The 17,935-nt window shown below is 39.7% G+C and overlaps 1 protein-coding gene across 5 annotated transcripts in view; it reads left to right on the top strand.

Moving 5' to 3' along the window:
* pfkp (phosphofructokinase, platelet) overlaps positions 1 to 17,935 on the top strand; it is a 62,996-nt gene that overhangs the window by 11,944 nt on the left and 33,117 nt on the right. For all 5 annotated transcript variants that reach the window (XM_016994251.2, XM_008112323.3, XM_062958108.1 and 2 more), the window contains exons 2-4: positions 10,482 to 10,555; positions 13,998 to 14,075; positions 17,567 to 17,756. In XM_016994251.2, the coding sequence (XP_016849740.1) occupies positions 10,482 to 10,555; positions 13,998 to 14,075; positions 17,567 to 17,756 (342 nt within the window). The remainder of the gene's footprint in view (positions 1 to 10,481; positions 10,556 to 13,997; positions 14,076 to 17,566; positions 17,757 to 17,935) is intronic.

Genomic DNA, 17,935 nt, shown 5'->3' with positions numbered 1-17,935 from the left:
TTCCCACTATGCATTATGTAATGCAGTGTTTCAGAGGAGGAGTAAACTTCTAGCAATTAAAAACTTCTTGTACCCTTTGGTCACACTCATATTACAATATATTCCCTCAAGTTGTTTCAGAGTATGACTTTCCCAAGGTCGTCTGGTAAGTTTCTGTGGCTGAGCAGAGATTTGAACGCTGGTCTTCAGAGTCATAATCCAACACTCAAACCCCTAAGGAGCCGCGGTGGCACAATGGGTTAAACCCTTGTGCCGGCTGGACTACTGACCTGAAGGTTGGGTCGCTGGCCTGAAGGTTGCCAGCTCGAATCTGTGAGATGGGGTGAGCTCCTGTCTGTCAGCTCTAGCTTGAGGAGATATGAGAGAACATCCCAGCAGGATGGTAACACATCCAGGCATCCCCTGGACAACGTCTCTGTAGACGTCCAATTCTCTCGCACCAGAATTCTCAAATTGCTTCTGACATGGTAAAAAAAACCCCCTCAGATCCCTACATTATTGTGACTCTCATTCTATATGCTCACTGGCTCTCATGCTATATGCTCACAGTGTTGTGGTAATCTCTGAGCGGTTAGACTCAATTTAACCCTCTCTGGGGGAGATTCCACCAAAATGCAGCAGTAGTCGTTGTCTCACTCGTTCAGTCATTTTTTACTCTTCGTGACCTCATGGACCAGTCCATAAGTAGCAAAAGCAAAAGCTTTCAAGTGCAACAGTTACTTACATGGGGCGAGCAAAGAGAAGCCTTTCAACTTAGGATGTCAGTGGAGTGCAGAGTCTCAGTAAAAGTTCAAAAAACCCCCAAACATTTATTCAGGTAAAAATAATTCCATTGTAGATAGAAAGGCTTGGGAGCTGTCTAGTCTACTCTAGACTGGTTTCTAAGGAAAAATAAGAAAGGAAAAATAACAAACATCTAAATAGTTACATCTTGCCAGGAGAGACAGCGAGATGCTGCTTATTAGCTAGAAGAACAAAGGGAGAAGAGTGAACCAAAATGGTTCCAACCTCATGGTCCAGTTTATTGGGGCCATAAAAGACATTCTGGCCAATGAGAAGTTAGTGTCCCTGGAGATTCACATTTCTACTAACTTCAAAGTAAGGGATGTGACGTAAACAGGATAGAGTGAAATACAGTAAAGCCTATCTAGGCATGCTTTGGAAACAGGGAAAGGATTCCCTCAATCTAACTCTATCATCTATCTAACTACATCTAGACTTGAGTAGTCCAGGGTGATTCCCAACACACAGTACCACCTCCTTTATGTGTCTCTTCTACATTTCTGGTAATCCAGCATTAAGAAACCCAAACTGATACTGACACACTGGTAGCAAGGAGAGTCTCCTAATCTTCATAATGAAGACCTTGAGGATTTTACATAGACTCTTTAAAACTCATTGGCTTTTATTTCTTCTGGGTTTTGTTAGATGTTACACAGTTTTAACCTTTGACTATAGAGTTTTCTGTGTCAAAATATATTGCTTTCATTAATTTTTATGTTTGAAAGCAATGTACAGCCTATTGAAAAGTAGAACCGTGGTCTTCCATTTGCTTAGAGCTGGCAGCCTATGAAGAACTGAAGAACTAAGGGAGTTGCCATTCAAAAACATCTGGAGAGCCCATGCTGCCTGTCTCTGCCCTTAGTTCTTTCTTTTGTGGATTTCCAGTGTTCAAGAGTGTCATCATTTCTACTTCATCTCTGCTTACCTTTTCCTCATTTCTGTACTATTTCTTATTTGTGGAATACTTTTGAATAATAAAATACATTTGGCATTGTTCTGTCTTTGCTCGGCATCCTGCATGGCACAAGATAGATTGTTTCTGCATGCAGAATATTACTGTAACTGAGCATTTAATGCCCAAGGTGTAGATGACCCCTCCTCCTATCATTCGGTGGGTGGTGAAGTGTGTTTGAACACTGGGATAGTGCCTGATTATATCCCTGTAACTACATGCAAAATTATTATATCATCTGCTGAGACCTCTGGAGAACTGCACTGGATTTCAATGGATGATATAATTCTAGAGGGGCTTAAATCACTTCACAGATAAGAAGGGAATACCAATTTTCATAGCATATGCTGGTATAAGGTGGACTTAGATCTGCACATGCCAATCACTCATTGACTGCCATAGTCTTCTTTTCTCTAGGATCTATTATATCTCAGCCATGATATGTTGGTCCTTCAGTTGTTTTGGACTTTTATCTCCCAGAAACACTACCCATCATAGCTGATAATAATGAATTATGAGGTTCATAGTTTAAAAGATGCTCCATACCTGTTTTGATAAACAGTGCAATCCTACACACACTGTCTTGGAATACAACCCTAGACTTTATTTTAGATGACATCCTAGAATAGAATGATAATACATGTAAATGAGGTCTCGTGGGAGTAGTTTTCTGACTCCCACCTATGCTTTCCCTGTAAATGCAAGAACAAGTCGATCTGCATGTCACATTAGTCTTTGTAGAAACTTCCATGTGAATTTGTTGTCAAAATAGAAACTTCTGAAGGTGAATAAGGGCAGGCAATTCACCTTCTCAAAATCCTTCTGCTTGTCTGAGTGTAGGCAAGTACTACTAGACACAAGTAAAACTCAAGATTATTTGCTTTATTCTTGGAGCAGTGAGTTTCCTTTAGCTATGAAATCTGCTGCTACAACCAGTTACACATAGTTTCATTGCACAAAGCTTTGGGGGCTGAATAGTATTACAGGTTGAGTATACCTGGCTTTTTTTATGAGATGAGAGCATAATTACATTTGTGAAGATTGAACCTGGATTTCTATTATGACTGTGAATAAGATAATGGCATAAAGCCTGACTTTGCATTGCTTTTCACTTGCTTATCGGTTGCCACCTGTCTTTAGCTTTTTGTGCCCATTTGTTTTTCGTGCATATTAGATTATGTGTAGATGTGGCCCAAGCCCAGCTCATCCCCAAATTCCTTTGCCCATCTGCACTTTAGACCTTCTGACATTTATGCAGAAAGTCTGATAAGTCTCACAAAGTTTCTGTAAATGGAAAATCTGGATGAAGGATACCTCTCTGGGAAATTTCTAGGTTTTCCAGCATGACTTTATGCTATGGCAACTTCTGTCTGAAGTCATTCATTTCAGTATGGTTTGCTGCTATCCATGGTTTTCCTGTTTTAGGGCTGTACTGTAGTTGCAAATATTCCAAATTTAAAAGGTCAACAGTTTGACCATCGGTTGGAGCATTTCTTTTACAACATAAGGAAATACAGTAACATTTTATTGCAGATCTCACTTGTACCTCTGAATGTTAAGTACATATAGCTATTGCATTCAAGACTTGATGATAAAATGCTGTAGATATAGATAGCTGTTGTTGGAAATAGAATCATGGATCTTTTATTTGCTTCAGCTCTGCAAGAGAGATTATTACATATTGTATTTTTCAGCTTTCACAAGTGTGATTCACCTCCAGCTGTGCTTGATTTCTAGGCAGGCAATTGCCAGTACACACAGTCTGGACCTTATATATCAGATACTACCAGCTGCATATATTCTAAACAAGCACAGAGACATTATAGTATAATCCCTGTATGTATTGGAAATACATTCTTGAACTTACAGTGGAAGTGGGAAACCATGGATAATAACAAACGATTGAAATCAATGGCTTATGCTGGAAATTACTGTAGAATCACCCTGGAGGACCTGGAAAATTCATATCACACACACACCACGAATGTGGGTAAGTGAAGTCACAAGTACTGGTCCTGTGGGTTTATTTCTTCTGTAGATGTTCTGTTGAGTACAGTAAGTAGGTTCTGAGTTTGGTAATCAAGAGTAGAAAAATTATTTCAGGCATTAGACAATAAAATACAAACAGACCAGAATGAACTTTGGAATCTGTTCAGCCACTTTTGTTTTACCTGATAGAAAAGGTGACCAGATGAATTGCACTTCCAAGGAGTGGCTGATATCTGTTAATAAAGTGGGTTTGCAGGTGAAATAACCAGAGAAAACCAGGAACTCCCCTTTTTATGACTTGTGGAAAACTTCAAATAACAAGTGTGGGGTGAGGGGAAGGTATGCGATATGTTGAAGACACGACTGTGAAATGCATATTTTGGATTCCATTTGAGAGACATATATTAAGCGGCTTTAATAGTGACTTACGAGATTATCATAGCTGCAGGATGTCTAATGGTATTTTCTTTCTTTGATTCAAGCAGCTTAATTGTATTGTTAACATTCAATCAATTAGTTCTACACGCTTTTATTGGTGAGTTGTTTATCCAGTGTGAAATGGAGTCATGCTGTTGTATTATGCAATACAGAGCAATGGCTATCTATTTGGCTTTTGTGTGAATTGATTATTGATGAGCTAGTGGAAATACTGGGCTCTGCCAGGCTTTAAAAACCCAGTGGTTCAATAACAACAGCAACAACCTTATTCTTATAACCCGCCTGCATCTCCCCAAAGGGGCTTGGGGCAGCTTACATGGGGACCAAGCCCAGAAAAACAGAGAATTCAAATGTAAAACACGTAACAAAAACAATATGATTGAAAACAATTAAACCAAGGAAATAAAATACATCAATGAACATGACAGAAGTGAAGGGCAGGGCTTGTAGTCATGCCGGCCACATGACCTTGAAGGCGTCTACGGACAATGCCGGCTCTTTGGCTTAGAAATGGAGATGAGCACCAACCCCCAGAGTCAGACATGACTGGACTTAATGTCAGCGGAAAACCTTTAAGTCATAACCTGCACTTTGAATTGGGACCGGAAACTTATCGGCAGCCAGTGGAGCTCCTTCAGTAGAGGCATCGTACACTCCCTGTAACTAGCTCCCGTTAACAACCTGGCTGCCGACTTTGGACCAGTTGTAGTTTCTGGGCCGTCTTCAAAGGCAGCCCCACATAGACTGCATTGCATAGTCCAGTCTAGAGGTAACCAAGGTGTGGACCAGCATGGCCAAGTCAGACTTCTCGAGGTACGGTCTATGCTCAGTCCAGCATTTCCTGTTGTCTTTCACATAACTTTTTAAAAAGTTGGTCCTTTCCCCACATCCTCAACCAATTCATATCAGTTTTGCATGGGTTTCAAACTCTTTTGTCCCCTCCCCCATCCCACTACTGTTTCTCTTCTCTCCTGACACACTCCTTTTCTTTTCCACTGACATTTCCTTATCTAAAGTATGTTCATTCAGTCTTTCTATTGTCCACTTGCCTGCTCCATACATACCAGGCAGCCAGGAGTTTATCTATGTGCTGCCATCTTTTAGTTTACAAAATCCAGCTAATCTGTTTCTCGTATCGTGAAAATTATCAGCCCATTTTGCAACTTGGTAGATTTTGAAATGATTAACTAACACACCTGCTGCTAATTTTACATCCTGAAGCCTGCCAGAGTTGCTTCATAGATATAAAATGATGGTTAGTATCTTGCAGACAGGGCATGACTCCTGCCACAAGATGGGTACAGCTCCGTAAGATTTCTGCAGACCATCCTGGTCTAATCTATACCATTGTCCTATTTCTTGCTTGTTTTCACCTGGCTTTGTCCCTTTAAAGTTCTTGCCTGAATTTCAATTGAGGTCAAACATGATATAATGCCTTTAAGGTATTTAGGCAGGTGTATTTACATAGTTAAGGAGCCCCAGTGGTGCAGTGTGTTAAAGCGCTGAGCTACTAAACTTGCAGACCGAAAGGTCACAGGTTTGAATCCGGGGAGAAGAGTGAGCACCTGCTGTTTGCTCCAGCTTCTGCCAACCTTGCAGTTCGAAAACATGCAAATGTGAGTAGATCAATAGGTACCGCTCTGGCGGGAAGGTAACAGCAGTCCATGCAGTCATGCTGGCCACATGGCCTTGGAGGTGTCTACGGACAATGCTGGCTCTTCAGCTTAGAAATGAAGGTGAGCACCAACCCTCAGAGTTGGACACGACTGGACTTAACGTCAGGAGTAACATAGTTACTCTCAGGATCAGCTGTTTTGGGATTTTTAAAAGCACACATGTGCTGGAGCAGTCTCTGCAGGGGGAGGGAAGGAAATCATGTATTTTTGGTGAGTTCATGTGAATACAGTGATGTGAATATGCACATTTTTGGGGCTGAATCAGGATAAAAGGAGAACGTCTTATCCAATGTTTTTCAGCCGTTGCAGCGAATCAGTGCATATTTAGCCCTAACCTCATGTAACCATCCCCTTTTTAACATGGGAAAAAGGTACTGTGTAGATGAGTCCTCAGAATCAAGAGCAGATAAACTGGGCTACACATCAATAAAACCTGTGCTCTTCCAATAGTGTGTGTGTGTGTGTTTGTTTGTGTGTGTATGTGTATAATATATCTCCCTAAATGAAAGCTTTTGTTGTTTATTCCTTCACAATCCTTCACCAGCTGGATACATAACCAAATATTGGAGTTTTCTGCTTTTTATTAAACTTCATGGTCTTGAATTCATGCCCTTCATTGTCCAAATAGGTGCAATTTTAAGGTCCCTTAGGCCCCTCTACACTGCCATTTAATCCAGATTATCAAAGCAGATAATCCACATTATCTGCTGTGAATTGGATTATATGAGTCTACACTGCCAGATAGTCCATTGCAAAACCGAAATTCTGGATTTTATATGGCAGTGTAGACAGGGCCTTAGTCTCCCATGTCATGATTTTTCATCTTTAACTTAAGACTTGGATTGTTTACCCTGCTACCAGTAGTGGCTTGTTGGTGATGGGTAACACCAAGACTCCCATCTCACTTTCTCATTGCCCTTTATTTTCATTTTTAGTGGAATTATATTTAGCACACCTTCAGCAAGAGGATAGCCCTTCAGCCATAGCTCTTTACTTTATAAACTGAGAGCTGTGTTCACCTTAAATAGGAATCTGTATCAATATGCAGAAGCAGATTTACATTAGTAATTTTGTTCAAGATGAGCTGATCTTTGGAAGTGCAATGGGGTTGCTGAATTGGAGAGTCAAAAACTTTCTTTGTTGGAATGAGGAACAAGAGGCGTTTTAGCAGATGGCCTTATGGAGTTTCTTTTTACCTAGTCAGGTATTTCTCACCCCTGTTAATTGGAAATGTGTAGGATTCTTCCTAGAACAATTCTAGAGTCCCCCGCATGTGCCAGGTTAGTGCTGGAATTGGGAAGCATTTAATCTTGTAGAAGCCTTCACCAAATTAGTTGCCACAATATGACCCCCATAATTGCAGAGGATATATTCCAAGACACCCTATCCTACCCTGGATACCCGAAACCATGTATTATAGCCAACTCTATATTTTGACTATTTTGACAGGAATCATACAATAGAATCTCCCTGGAGGGCCTAGAGAGTCCCATAAACACATCTGGGGAAGGGTAGGCATATTTTTGAAACATGGATATGTGACATTGTTCATATTGAATCCACGGATGAGGGAGTTGTTTTGTAATTTATGGTGAGTTCATTTTTCATTTCTTGTGCCGTTCCTCCATATTTATCAAAGCAGTGCTGAGCCGCAAGGTATAAACATGCCATAAAAACCTAGCAATAAAGCCATGTGAAACCATTAAGTCAGCTAGGGTGAGGGCATTTATACGCTGCTAGACAACCTGGGGCACGTGCCCTTGTAAGGCTGGGTGTGAATGTATAGAGCATTGTTTTGTGCTACTGGATTTGTCGCTAGAATGTGCTGATAGGGAAAATGTTCCTATTCCTAAATCCTAATGTTCCTAATCATACATTAGATTCATGATGTAGGCCTTTAAAAATGTTCACTCTAATCATACTGGAAGTTTATGAATGGATGGATTCTCAGTTTGGATGGCTGGTTCTGCCTATTTGACAGTATAGCCTCCAACATTTTGCAGGTGAAAATTGGGACATGTGGCCAAGCAACCTTGGAGTGCTGTTGAGAAGGCCAAAACTATTCAGGAGGGAAAACACAAAACCTAGGAGAGGCTGCAGTAGGTTACTTTTGCCTGCTTCTGCTTATTTTCTCCATGCATGGAGTTACTGAGTGCAAACTTCTTTTGCACTTTGAGCATAGTTTGCACCAGTTAAAGTAAGCCCGAACAATGAAAGAAAGCGGAAAGAGAGTGAAACTGGGGAAAAGTGGGGTGCTAGAGGATTAAACAAGATAGTCCTGCCATATCTGGACAGTTGGAGGGCATGAAACAGTAGCTAATAGCTTTCAGCAAGACCAACTACAGTCAAGTTCAATTTCATTGACGGGATTAAATATTTGGGTCATCTTGCTTGCAAGTTTGAGCATGTCATATCAAATGGAAGATTCTTATCTCTTTAGTGCTTCTTTGGAGCCTTGTGGCTGGGCTGCCAAGCTGCCAAAATGGTGCTGATGGGTCAGAAAGATGACTCTTTTAGGTCAGGGATGGATACATGCGGGTGCACAGTCCCTTTGCAATCTTCCTTTTATAAATGGGTTGCAGATGATAGGCCTGTGTTGCCTTGTTTGTTGAAAAACAAAAGGCCTTTGAGTACTATATCAAAGCATGTGAAGAACGTTACTTGCACCTCATTTCTTGTAGTTTGTTCAGACTTTCCTTCTAAACCGAAGTGCCATAGTTAAGCTAGAGGAGAATTTGGATGGCATTTGGCAATGGTGCTTTGTAAAATTATTATCCTCTGGTAAACTTGAACAATTTGAGAACATTTGTAAAAAATATAATCATCTTCATGTAAACTGGCTCTGTTAGCCACATCATTTGCCCGACTGGAAATAGAACTCTTTGTGTTCCTCTTCCACATTCCTGGCTAATTGAGTCCTATCTATTAGTGGAACACCACAATAGCTTTAGCAAATGTCTTCATTATAATGTTGGATTGCAGTTTATCCAATGGATATTTGGCGTTCATCTACAATGCCATCATATTGTCTCGCATTCGCTCTTGGTGTTGGATTGGATGGCATCTTCAGTCCAGAACACGTGACCCAAATTTTTGCAGGGCTCTGAAGTTCACAGTGTCTTCATAGATGGGCCCCAGGTTCTTCTGTAAATTGATGATTCTCAATAGGCACATTGTCATTTTTCATCCTCTATGAAGACCATTATCCAACACAGTGAAGATAATGGGTCAATTTCTCTTTTTCTTTCATTTGTTTCCTGCCTTCCTTGCAGGAGGTCACAGTGGCAACCACAGATTTTCCAACTTCTGTCTCAGCAACTCAGTTAAAAGTAGTTTAGGAGAAAGGCAGTAATTGACCCATGACCACCCAGTGGGAATTGATCCCAGGTTTCTTTTGCCTTTAATCCATGCTGAAACCACGAAAGCTGCAGTGGTGGGATTATCTTCCTCTTTTGTGTAGTAATGACTTGGGGACTTCTTCAATGGTATTTTGATTGAAGCACAGCAGATGTTCAGCTGTGTCTTGATGTCTCATGGAATACATGAGGATACTATAGATTCACACATTTGTCTCCACTGCCCTTTAATGTTTACAGACTGCTAAAAACTGCATTGATTCAAGCATTTACTGGTATCAGTTCAAATACATGGTCATGTTACTCTGGAGTATCAGTTAATGCAAAAGTGATCTTCTAGCGTCTTAGAGATTAAATGGAAGAGTGTAGTTAGTGGCATAAACTTTCATAGACTGAGTGTGCTTCCTGAGATGTGTCTGAGAAAGGTTTCCCCTGATGTTAAGTCCAGTCATGTCTGACTCTGGGTGTTGGTGCTCATCTCCATTTCTAAGCCGAAGAGCCGGCATTGTCCGTAGATACCTCCAAGGTCATGTGGCTGGCATGACTGCATGGAGCTTCGTTACCTTCCCACCTGAGCGGTACCTATTGATCTACTCACATTGGCATGTTTTGTGTCTGAGAAAGAAGACTGTAACATTAATGTAGTTTTACACTACTTTGACTGCCATGGCTCAAGGCTATGAATCCTAAGATCAGTAGTTTGGTGACACAACAGTACTCTTTGACAGAGACAGCAAAAAACCTTAGAAAACTATAACTCCCTATTATTCCATAGCAGTGAAGTGATGTAAAACAATATTAATTTAACAGTATAGATGCACTCTCAGTCTGTGAAGGTTTATGCTGTCCTCTTTGTCTCCCAATCAACTTCAAAAGTGCCACAACATTCCTTTGTATACTACCGGTATTATCAGTGTATTTTAGCAACACACACTAGTGTGAGATAGTGGTCTGAGAGTTGGGCTATGAGTCTATAGATTCCAGAGTTCGAATCCCCACACAACTGTAGAAATCGACTAGGTGACATTGGGTAAATCATATTATCTCAGCCTCAAAGACGGCAAAGGCAAATCTCTGCCAGTGAAATATTCGGCATTGGGTATCATAAGTTAGAAATGATTTAAAGGCACGCATCAACAAATTGTAGCAACAAAACATATGATTCCATTACACATTGTCCTTCCAATTGATGTGGTAACTTTTTGAATGAAATTATTAAATCAAATACATTGAACTATTCAGTTTCTTCATGTTAATGTTTTCTAACCCTTTGCTTCCTGTTTACAGGTATGAATGCAGCTGTCCGTGCTGTCGTGCGTATGGGAATCTACGTTGAAGCGAAAGTATACTTTATCTATGAGGTTGGTATTTACATTTGTTGTATTTGTGTTCTACCGCTGACTTGTAATACTGTGCTACAACAGTTGGCCCAATAAAGTGTGGAATGTTGGAGGAAGACATGTGGATAAACCAGGAAATATTCCCATTCTGTGTCTGTCCTACAGCATTACACGCTTGAATAAAAGTACAGTGAAACTGTTTGCGATCAGCAAGATATGGCTGTGGAGGAGGGATGGGATAGTTCCCCACCACCTTCCACCTTTCCCATTTTCAGTATCTCCTTCATATTTTTTCTCAATAGGTGGAATAGTGGCATGTCCTTTCATTGTCCTAACTTCAGCTGACTATCAAGCTCACTAGAGGTTCATCTCTAACGTAGGATGACTTCAATCTGATACTACATTAACTGCCTTGACTTAATTCTATGCAATCATGGGACTTGTACTTTTACAGGCTTTTTAGCCTTCTCTGCCAAAGTGGGGTGATGCCTCATCAAACTACAAATCCAGAATTTTACAACATGAACCATGGCAGTTAAAGTGATGTCAAACTGCATTTGATCTACATTGTAGATGCACTCTGTGTGAGTGGTTATCCTGGTTTGTAGGGGAGACCACAGCAAGCTGCATACAGATATACAGTATGGAAGGGAATACATTCCTGAACTTACTGTGGAAAAGAAGACAACATGGATAATAACAAAACCTACTTTCATCAGACGTTTGCATTGAGTAGCTCTGGAGGACCTAGACAATTCTTAGAGAGGCATCGACTGTGTAGGAATTTACTAGATCCCCAGGGTGACTCTTAAGTAACTTGTGGTGGAAGCAAATAATATATTGACCTGTAGGGTAGGTGAAACTAAGGTAAAGGTACCTTTTAGGGTAGGTGAAACTACAGGTCCTAATACTTTGTTCTGCATACTCATCTAATTTAGTTTGTATTCTGGATAGTGTTACATATGTTTTGTTCAAAAGGACATTTAGTAGTTAAGCCTGTGCACAGAGTGCCGTAAACTCTATCGTGCAGAAAAAGGAGCTCAAGTGTGTTAAATGTGTGTGAGAATTTTTCTCAAAAGCCCACTTCAAAAGCCACACAAAAGCTCCCTTTGCATTTTTGAACAAAACTTCCAGCTTTTGATCTGGGTGTAGTTGTGGTGCTGCAAAACATATCCGGAAGTGTCCTTTCCCTACTTTTTTTTTCAATCTGTCTGCTTCTTTGTCCATGGCTAACCCATGTCTGTCTGCTCTGTAACTCACCAGTCAAAGAGCTGGAAAATGCATGAATATACAAACCAACCCAGTGTAGTGCTCCACAGTCCCTTTGTTGCATTGCTACAGCAACTGAACTATTTATTTGTTTCTCACAGTAGCGTTGTAAGTTTCTGTGTAGAAATATTTGTGCATCCTTGTTTGAGAGAAGCATGTTCTCAGGGGATTTCCACACCCCTTTTAATTGTCAGTGCACAAAGCTTCAAAATAATGTCTTAGCCCTTACAGTACTTCTCTATATTTACAGTGCTGTTTTCTCTTATCTTGGTCAACTCCTCTTAAAAAAGTTACTTATTTTGAATTCAGCAGAGTTGGGAGTCCCAATGGCAAGTCTTTAGTAAAGAGATCTATAGTTCCCTGTTCACCAGTTTGATCAGCAACATAAGGCTAGATGCATATTTTCTCTCTTCTCACCAGCTGTGGTGCATACTAAGGACATTGAAACTAAAGAGCCTTAGCTGGCATCCCAAGGAAAGAGATCCATTCATGTCTTTGTTACTAGTTATACTATAAAAACGGATGAATGTTGCAAAGCCCTTTTCCTGTTTCTTGGCTCATGTAGCAAACAAAATGAAAAAAAAGTACTTCATATAATAGTGCCAGGCTGATAAGGTGCTGGGAAAAAGTTATTTTCCCATGTCAATTCTGCAGTATCTTTTCAGTGGGATTGTAGATCTAAGTTTCCTTTATGTAACCCACCTTCATTTTGTTGGACATTTGGTCTTTTCTGTATACATCCTTTCGAATATGAACCAAACCCTTTAATAGTAGAAACCATTAAAATTTATTTTAATTTTATAATAATACTAAATGGATCATTAGAATTCTGCCTTCCAGTGATTTTGTGGAGGAACTGAAACAGGAAAAAATGCAAGTGAAATGAAATGCACAGATACAGATTTTCCTGCTTCTTCGCAGGGGGTTGGACTGGATGGACCACGAGGTCTGTCCAACTCTATGATTCAATGATTCTATGATTTTCGGTGACGTAAATGTTAAAATTAGAGCCCCAAGTCAAAACTGGCCTTCCAGGATATCCCCAATCAGAGCAGTAAATGAACTAGTGACACTTGGATGAAAGAGGCCAATAATTTTTAATAAGCAGATACCAGAAATTCAGAGCTACAGTAGAGTCTCACTTATCCAACACTCACTTTATCCAACATTCTGGATTATCCAACGCATTTTTGTAGTCAATGTTTTCAATATATTGTGATATTTTGGTGATAAATTCATAAATACAGTAATTACTACATAGCATTACTGCGTATTGAACTACTTTTTCTGTCAAATTTGTTGTATAACATGATGTTTTGGTGCTTAATTTGTAGAATCATAACCCAATTTGATGTTTAATAGGCTTTTCCTTAACCCCTCCTTATTATCCAACATATCCGCTTATCCAATCTTCTGCCAGCCCGTTTATGTTGGATAAGTGAGACTCTACTATACCACTGATAAATGCAGAATGGGAAGCATACAATGTAGCCTTGAATGTTTGTGTTACTTAACTGCTTATTCATTCATATTACTTGGCTATGTTTTTAACTGAAGGAAAACTATTGCCAGCATGTCCTGATAATGCAGGGTATAAGCAAATTTCGTGCTCTGGCATATGGACCAGGAAATAGCAAAGCACAGGTTAAAAGGACAAATGCTTCCCTGTTCTTTATCCAAAACCATCTTACATATAGTAGTTTCTGTTCATTTTGACATGCTGGTGATAGACCTCTGTATAGTTTTACTCTGTCATATCTGTACCTGATGTTGAAATTTCAAAACATATTTTGAGTGGGGAGTTTTTTCATCTACAGTATGCAGTATGTGTATGTGTAACTAAAGCAGTAAGATCTTCACCTTATTGAATGATAGATGGTGATTTTTTTTTTGTCCTTCCAGATCTGGAATATAAATAAAACTATGCAAGATCCAACCATCTTGATTTTAATCCTGTTTTAATATTGTTGTCATTCACCAGTATCCTCCTTTTGCCAAATTGAGTAACATAAGAGTGGATTATTTGGTCATTGTAGAGGACTCAATCTATTATATTCAATAAAAGAAACATCACTTCAAATCTTCTGGCACATGCTTTATGAGATGATGTCTATTGTACACTTCATCATACACAGTATTATCCTACACTCCATTTAGTCTAAGCCGTTCAAAATGTGTTTCCCTCCTATAACAGGGCTACGAAGGCATGGTGGATGGAGGTGAGAACATAGTTGAAGTCACCTGGGAAAGTGTTTCAAGCATCCTACAAGTGGTAAGTACTGAACAAGGAATGATGTGTTTGTATTTAAGTAGTTTTTTTTAAAAATCATTCCTCCAGGACTGGAGGTTAAGTGCAGTACAACTGAGTCATTAAGCACTGCATTTGCATTATGCCTATGGTTATATATGAAGCATATTTTTGAAAGTAAATCCAGAGCATCCATATTTAGGATTCTTGCATCCTGTCACTTTGCAGATTCTTTGGTGCATACATGGCCTTCAGGGCTATCTTGTTATTTTGTATATTCCCAGGCGAATTGCTAGATGGAGAGATGTAGTATCTACATTTTGCAAGGAAGTTACTTAAGCTTTAGAGCAGGGGTCCCCAAACTAAGGCCCGGGGGCCGGATGCGGCTCATCAAAGCTATTTATCCGGCCCCCATGGCACAAGGGCAGAAGGGGGTTGGACCAAATGACCCAAGGGGCCTCTTCTTCTCTTACAACCATTATTATTATTATTATTATTATTATTATTATTATTATTATTATTATTATTATTATATTGTATGACACGGCAAACAAGATAGATAAGCTGGATTTCATATCACAAAATCACATTATTATTATTATTATTATTATTATTATTATTAACATTGAGGCTGGGTGGCCATCTGTCAGGGGTGCTTTGCTTGTGCTTTTGGTGCACAAAGGCAGAAGGGGATTGGACTCAATGGCCCAAGGGGTCTCTTCCAACCCCTTTTATTGTTGTTGTTGTTGTTGTTGTTGTTGTTTTTATTATTCATTATTATTATTATTATTATTATTATTATTATTATTATTTTATTGTATGAAACAGCAAACAAGATACATATGCTGGATTTCGTATAACAAAATCACAAGTCGAACAGTTCCCAAGTGTCTAGGACTCTGTGATGTATTTATTATTATGATTATTATTAACATTGAGGCTGGGTGGCCATCTGTCAGGGGTGCTTTGCTTGTGCTTTCAGTGCACAAAAGCAGAAGGGGGTTGGACTAAATGGCCCAAAGGCTCTCTTCCAACCCTCTTTTTTATTATTATTATTGTTATTTTATTATTATTATTATTATTATTAGTTTATTGTATGACACAGCAAACAAGATACATATGCTGGATTTCGTATCACAAAATCACAAGTCGAACACTTCCCAAGTGTCTAGGGCCATGTGATGTATTATTATTATTATTATTATTATTATTATTATTATTATTATTATTATTATATTGCTTGGTGGCCAACTATAGTCCAGTCCTCCCAACGGTCCGAAGGATCGCGAACTGGCCCCCTGTTTAAAAAGTTTGGGGACCCCTGCTTTAGAGCTTGCTTTCTCCCTTGTTTTTTTTTTTTTTTTGTTTTCTTGTCCTGATATGAATCAGTTTTTGAAAAAAATATGTCTGTTAGGTAATAACTACTTTCATATTGCTTTGAGCCATGCTCCTGTTGTAGAGAAATCCCATGCCCATTTTTCTACTTTTATTGGCTAATCTCAGCCTACCGTGACTCGCATCACGTATGACTTTGCAGTGCCAAGAAATGCCTTTCAGCATGAAGAGTTCTAGTGCCCTCGTAAATTGGACTTGTTCTAAGGGCATATTTAGGGCACAGCTTTGGTTATTTTTTTCTTTAGAGAAGAGGTAATAATAGTATTGGCACGTTTTCAGCAGAGGATATAATGCTATAAGTTTTTCTTATATTATTGTTGTTGTTGTCGTCATTATTTTGCTGTTCTTGACTAGGAATGGCATATTAGTCAAGTGCTATTCATGTGTTTAAACCTTCAACAAATGTGATGATGCTTTGTCACTAACCCAGCAAAACCCTCTATTTCATATGAATGATTTGATTCTTTGTGAACTTTCTTAACTCTCCGTGTTTACATAAAGAACAGAATTGTAAAGGGAAAGAAATGGCAAATTGCCAGGTGAAGCCAAATCAGGATGAAATGTTACTATAAACCGTAGTTGCAAGTGTACTGCAGTGCTTATCTAGAAGCTTGCCCTTCGTGCCATTCATTCTCCAGTAGCAAGTGTTTTGTTATCAGTGCTGTTATCTGCAAGTAAAGTTTATATATAACTGACTGCTAATGCTAATTTTAGTCACCGGTGGCAAGCGCATGATAGTAAATGTTGTGTCCTGTGTGTAAACCCAGTAAATTGGGTGAAAGGCTCTTAAAGATGACTACATTATTGATTTTTCCCCTCTGGGGTCATCTTGTTGCATTGAGGTTACTCTCTTCATGCAATTCCTCTTTGGGGCTCAAAGTAGTATGCATTCGTTTCCCCCTTTTTTTTAATGCTCATAGTGGTCATGTGCACAAAAGAGAATAAAGTGAGGAGGAAGAAATGATTGGAACTTGTTTCTTCCTAATCCATATCCCAATACATTTTTTTTGTTTCTGTGTTAGCCTTGCTTTGGTTATCCCATAAAGCCTACATTTCCTAAAGGTACCATATCCTATGGGGCCCCTGGTGGCACAGTGTGTTAAAGTGCTGAGCTGCTGAACTTGCGGACCAAAAGATCCCAGGTTCAAATCCCAGGAGCGGAATGAGCACCCACTGTTAGCCCCAGCTTCTTCCAACCTAGCAGTTCGAAAACATGCAAATGTGAGTAGATCAATAGGTACCGCTTCGGCGGGAAGGTAACGGGGCTCCATGCAGTCATGCCAGCCACATGACCTTGGAGGTGTCTATGGACAACGCCGGCTCTTTGGCTTAGAAATGGAGATGAGCACCAACCCCCAGAGTCGGTCATGACTGGACTTAACATCACGGGAAACCTTTACCTTTATCATATCCTATTTCATATTAGAAGCTCAGCAGAGTCAGCCGTGTTTAGTAATTTGGATGGGAGACCATTAATGGAGTCAATATTTCAGAAGTAGGAACCAGCCAAATCGTACCTGAATATTCTTGCCTAAGAAGATCCCATGACATTTAAAGAGTTGCCATAAATTGGCAGGCAGCCTAAAGGCACACACATCAAGGTAAACAGGGCATGGTTCTGGCAAATATTGTCCTGCATCCTATGCTCATTGTGGTCAAGAGGTTGACTTTCCATGTGATCGCTGGTCTACATTAGGGTGTTGTCATCGTATCCGTGTTGACATTGACTTGATAGGAATAATGTATATTGAGCTGAAGGGTATGTATGATCATTGAATGCATATTGGACTCAGATGTACTAGATAAGGTGATGTTCATGTCTCTCTTCTTTCTTTTCCCGAAAAGAGTTGGCAGTTGACAACAGATGTAGGCAACTTAAAAACTACCAACCGTAACCAGCTTTCCCATTTTTCTGCAGCTTCTACAACTATCTTCTGTCATTGTGTGGTGATTCACTTGCGAACCAGTTATTCCATAGGTGAAATGAATAATAAAAATTGCACATTTAGTACCTATTGCCTTTGTAAGACTCAAGTATTGCATGATCATGGACTAAAGCTACTAAATTGAAATCTGAAGAATGAACTTCTTGACCCGAATCTTTTCCCTCTTTTTTACAGGGAGGAACGGTTATCGGCAGTGCCCGTTGCAAAGCTTTTCGTACCCGGGAGGGTCGTCTGAAGGCAGCCTGCAACTTGGTTAAGTGTGGAATCACTAACCTTTGTGTGATTGGGGGAGATGGCAGCTTAACCGGAGCAAATATATTTCGTACTGAATGGAGTGGACTGTTAGAGGAGCTGGCAAGTCAAGGTAAGTTATGTAGTACTGCCATGTACAACGGTACTGCCATGCCAAAAAATAATATCACATTATTAGAACCTGTATTCCAAGTTGTTATCTGATTTGGCCAAGGAACATACACTAATTCACTCATAAAATCATTGGTTCAGCTGGTCAAAGTTCTGTTTCAAGTGCTGACCAATTATTTA

The sequence above is a fragment of the Anolis carolinensis genome, chromosome 6, assembly GCF_035594765.1.
Source record: "Anolis carolinensis isolate JA03-04 chromosome 6, rAnoCar3.1.pri, whole genome shotgun sequence".
NCBI classification, from domain to species: Eukaryota; Metazoa; Chordata; class Lepidosauria; order Squamata; family Dactyloidae; genus Anolis; species Anolis carolinensis.
The sequence above is the reverse complement of the archived record's forward strand: the minus strand, read 5'-3'. Positions and strand labels throughout refer to the sequence as shown.